The sequence below is a fragment of the Gekko japonicus genome, unplaced genomic scaffold (genome assembly GCF_001447785.1).
Source record: "Gekko japonicus isolate JY-2015 unplaced genomic scaffold, Gekko_japonicus_V1.1 scaffold2857, whole genome shotgun sequence".
In the NCBI taxonomy this organism is placed as follows: domain Eukaryota; kingdom Metazoa; phylum Chordata; class Lepidosauria; order Squamata; family Gekkonidae; genus Gekko; species Gekko japonicus.
The window spans coordinates 133,875-138,717 of NW_015163692.1; the positions used below are offsets into that span (position 1 = coordinate 133,875).

The 4,843-nt window shown below is 48.7% G+C and overlaps 1 protein-coding gene across 1 annotated transcript in view; it reads left to right on the forward strand.

The window, feature by feature from the left end:
• Positions 1-4,487: 4,487 nt before the first annotated feature.
• LOC107107490 (H-2 class II histocompatibility antigen, E-S beta chain-like) overlaps positions 4,488-4,843 on the forward strand; it is an 11,831-nt gene continuing 11,475 nt past the window's right edge. The window contains exon 1 of the mRNA XM_015407797.1: positions 4,488-4,569. Coding sequence (XP_015263283.1) covers positions 4,512-4,569 — 58 coding nt within the window. The 5' untranslated portion in view covers positions 4,488-4,511. The remainder of the gene's footprint in view (positions 4,570-4,843) is intronic.

The window sequence follows — 4,843 nt, forward strand, 5'->3', positions numbered from 1 at the left end:
ATGAAATGATCGATACCATCTCAGAGACCATCTTGTTTATATGGAGCACTTTATTTGTTTTTGCTGTGATTTAATAGCTTTTACTGTGGTTAAGACACTGAACCGCAGGCTGTGGAAGGTCAGTAATTCAGTAGTTCGGGACCGGGGTGCCGCAGGATGGAGTGAGCTCCCGTCTCTAGTTCCAGCTCCTGCCAACCTAGCCGTTCGAAAGCAAGAAATTGCAAGTAGATAAATAGGGACCACTTTGGTGGGAAGGTAACAGCGTTCTGTGCGCCTCGGTGTTTAGTCATGCCGGCCACATGACCACGGAAACGTCGTCAGACAGCGCTGGCTCTTCAGCTTTGAAATGGAGACGAGCACCGCAACCCTAGAGTCGGACTCAACTGGCTTTGAGCAAGGGAACCCTTTACCTTTTACCTTTATTGTTTCATACTGTTTTTATGTATGGGCCTGTCCCCCTGTGTAAGCCGCCCTGAGCCCGTTCGCGGGGAGGGCGGGGTAAAAATGCAAAAAATAAATATAAATAAATAAAATAAGGAGACCTCTTAATTGGCAAAGCGTTTGATCTTTTGTTCAAACAAAAGTTTGAACATTTTGCCCCTCCTGTTTGTGCCGTATCAACCTTCCTGGCTTCTCGTGAGTAAACCTTTGCTTCCATTTCAAATAGTGGAGGGGTATTCTGGGGTGGCTCAAGTGGTTAAGATGCTGAACTGCAGGCTGTGAAGGTCGGTAGTTCAGCAGTTCGAGACCCGAGTGTGCCGCATGACGGAGTGAGCTCTCATCTCTAGTTCCAGCTCCTGCCAACCTAGCAGTTCGAAAGCAAGAAATTGCAAGTAGATAAATAGGGACCACTTCGGTGGGAAGGTAACAGCGTTCCATGCGCCTTGGTGCTTAGTCACGCCGGCCACATGACCACGGAAACGTCTTCGGACAGCGCTGGCTCTTCGGCTTGGAAACTGAGATGAGCACCGCAACCCTAGAGTCGGACTCGACTGGCTTTAGAGCAAGGGAACCTTTACCTTTACCTTTTTATTCTGGGGCTAATCCAGGCCAGAATGGTCAGATTCCTTTCGTTTTTGACCCTGTAACGGCCATGATTCTCTTGAAGCTCGTGGCCAGTTTTGAAACTATTAGCTTTATATTCTTAAGAACACGAGAGAAGCCATGCTGGATCAGGCCAATGGCCCATCCAGTCCAACACTCTGTGTCACACCGTGGCCAAAATCCAGGTGCCACCTCCAGAAGATATAGACAGTGCCTTTATTTGGAAAAAGAGGTGCCGGACCTCTGAAGAGCGAAGTGAAATTTTCAAGCTGTATCCTGAAAACTCATGAACTTTTAAACATTTAGAAACGAATTTTGTCAAAATGGTTCTGGAACTCTGTTCCAGCACATTCTCCCAGAAAACAAGCCCCAGAGACAGAATTCAATGAGATCTGGGAAAGTGGGCAGATGTGAACAAGATGCAATTTAACAAGGATAAGTGCCGAATTCTACACTGGGGTAACAAAAATGAGGAACATGCATACTGAATGGGGGATACACTTATGGGAAGCCATGTGTTTGAACTAGATCTTGGGGTACAGGTGGACGGTAAGTTAAATATGAGCAGCCAGTGTATTTGTTGGGTTATTGTTATTAATTTCTTAAAGTAATCAGCAGAGTAATCAGCATTCAGCAGAGTATTAAAGAGTCAGAGTCCATGGTGTGTTTAAAATATAAACGTTTACTACAACCTAGCATGGGAAAAAGTATACGGGATGAAAAATAACAAAGAGCTATATTTCTACATCCTCACAGCTAGACAGAACATGGCAGAGGTCTAATGGAGACTGAACTTCTTCTTGCTCAGGACAAAGAGCCATAAAATGCTAAATACTAGCCACTCTATTCTCCAATCAGAACAACAAACTAGATCTGAAGTTGCCGGGCTTTCTAGCTCTCTAAACAGATTGGTCACAAACAAACATGTGATTTAGTAAATGGTATTAACCCAGTAAATACTGAAATAAAAGTGTTTTAACTTGTAACACCCAACAGTATTGCAGCAACAAAAAAGGCTAATGCGATCTTGGGGGTGTATCAACGGAGGCATAACATCCAAATCGCAAGATGTCCTAGTCCTGCTGTACACTGCATTGGTCAGGCCATACCTGGAGTATTGTTTGCAGTTCTGGAGGCTTCACTTTAAAATAGATGTGGACAGAGTGGAGCAGGTGCAGAGGAGAGACCCGAGGATGGTCGTGGGCCTGGAGACCAAGGGCCCTGTGAGGAACTGCTGAGGGACTTGGGAATGTTCAGTTGGGAGAAGAGGACATGGAGGGGGGGGAGAGACACATAATGGCTTTCTTTGAGTATCTGAAGGACTGTCACTTAGAGGAGGGCAGGAGGCTGTTCCTGTTGATGGCAGAGAGAAGGACTCACAATAATGGGTTTAAATTGAGGGTGGGAAGGTACCAGTTGGATATTAGGGAAAACGTTTTTCACAGTGAGAGTTGTGCCACAGTGGAATCAGCTGCCCAGGGAGATGGTGGGCTCCCCCTCTGTCCTGTCCTGACCTAGCCATGTGCTCAATCCAGTTTCGGATGGTTCCACATGCGGTCAGGTGAGGTACCAGAGCTTCGCTCCCAAACACAATAGACATTGGGATCCTAGTTCCCAGCCAATCGGGAACCTAGGCTCCCCAGGAATAATCTGATCCGTGTAAATGGACCATTCACGGGTGTGTGGTGTGTGTGTGGGGGGGGTGTTTTCCTTGGGGCATATAAGCCGGCCTGCGAACCAGCTACTACTTTGTCTTGTTCTTCTCCGAATAAGGTATGAGAGCTGAATTCACTAAGTAAGTCTCAGTATTTTTCACCCTCCCTGGCTGTGGCTGGACAAACACTTGTCAGGGATGCTCTGGGCTGATCCTGCATTGAGCAGGGGTTTGGACTAGAATGGCCTGTATGGCCCCTTCCCGCTCTATGGTTCTATGATCAGGAGGTCCACCAGCGGGGCCAGAACTCCAGAAGCCCTCCACTGTTGCTCCCCCAGCACCAAGAATACGAAGCATCACTGCCTCAGACAGAGTGTTCCCTCTATGTTGTTGTTCAGTCGCACAGTCGAGTCCGACTCTTCGCGACCCCATGGACCAGATCCCGCCAGGCCCTCCTGTCTTCCGCCGTCCTCTGAAGTTTGCTCAACTTCATGTTCGTTGCATCTATGACACTGTCTAACCATCTCATCCTTTGCCGTCCCAGTCTTCTTTGACTTTCCATCTTTCCCAGCATCAGGGTCTTCTCCAGTGAGTGCTCCCTTCTCATTGGGTGGCCAAAGTATTTGAGCTTCAGTTTCATTATCTGGCCTTCCAGGGAACAGTCAGGGTTGATTTCTTTTAGGATTGACTGATTTGATCTCCTTGCAGTCCAAGGGACTCTCAAGAGTCTTCTCCAGCACCACAGTTCAAAAGAATCTATTCTTCGGCGCTCGGCCTTCCTTATAGTCCAACTCTCGCAGCCATACATGACCTCTATACCTTGTGGCTAATAGCCTGTGGAAGCTTTCCATGCGTGTAGCTGCCAGCACTTCCTGCGGCAGTGAATTCCCCTCATGTTAAGTGCTCTTTGGGTGAATGTTCTGAGGAGTTACGCCTGGCACAGACAGAAACCCTTGGTTTCCACTGAAAATAGCATGGCGGGCGGTCTGGATCTGATACAGGAAAGCTGCCCAGACAGCTGCGGCTTCTTTTTAAGAGCACACCTAAGTCTGAGTCCACGGGGTCGCGAAGAGTCGGACTCGACTGTGTGACTGAACAACAACAACAAAAAGTCTGAGTCGTCCAGAACATTATTCTATAAACAAAATATCCAACCAGATATTTCTATTTGTGTAGTATGGGATGCCATTTAAGGCATACCCAAGAGGTTGGATAATGAAAGAAGATGCATATATTAGAAAGCAAAGGAAACAGAAATTTACAAAGTGTTAAGTAGGAGACTCAACACAGCTCGTGAACAGTGACTCAGCTTTATTAAGGAAGTCAGAAGAAATCAGGAAGCAAACACACAGAGACACCCTCCACTGAGAGAATTGCCCATTGTTTTCTATTAATCAGCCAGTTTTGGGTCCACGAGAGGACTTGTCCTTTTATCCCCTGACTATTGAGCTTACTTAGGAGCAACTGGCCGAGGGAAAAGAGGAGGGGAGAGCCTGGGATGGAGCTCTTAACCCCCCCCCCCCAGCCGCCTTTGTCCTCCGCCTTCTCTTTGTTCAGTGGGCAAGAACCCATCTCCCTAAAGAGGAGCGGCGGCTGATCCTTCTACCCGGAGACTGATGACGCTTCTGTAGACAGAATTCTCATTGGTGGTTCTTGGGGCCTAGGCCGGCCCACTCCCCAGAACTGAAGAGGCAAAAGTCTCCCCCCCCCCAAAAGCAGTGGACAAAGTTTCCTCCGGACCGGGGACTGGACGGGGGTCTTCCGTGGGGCAGGCATGGGGTCTGGCCTGATCCTGCCAGGGACTCTGGTGCTGATGGTGCTTCTGCATCCCTTCATGGGCTACGGAAGGGGGGGACGGATCGAGCCCCCCGGTAAGCAGCAGAGCCCCTGGGGAGGGACGGATGAAAGACTGCGGGGGGGGGGTAGACGCTTGTAGACGCACTCCCATTATTATTATATATTATTATTATTTTGATTTACTTTATTTATAGTCTGCGTTTCTCCCCCGGGGGGGGGGGTGTCGCAACCCAGCTTGAAGCCTTCTCCTCTCCTCTATTTCATCTTCACAACAGCCCTGTGAGGTTGGCTGGGGCCAAGGACAACCGAAAGCGGCTGGCAGTCTTTGCCCCCCCCCCCCCCCCGCAG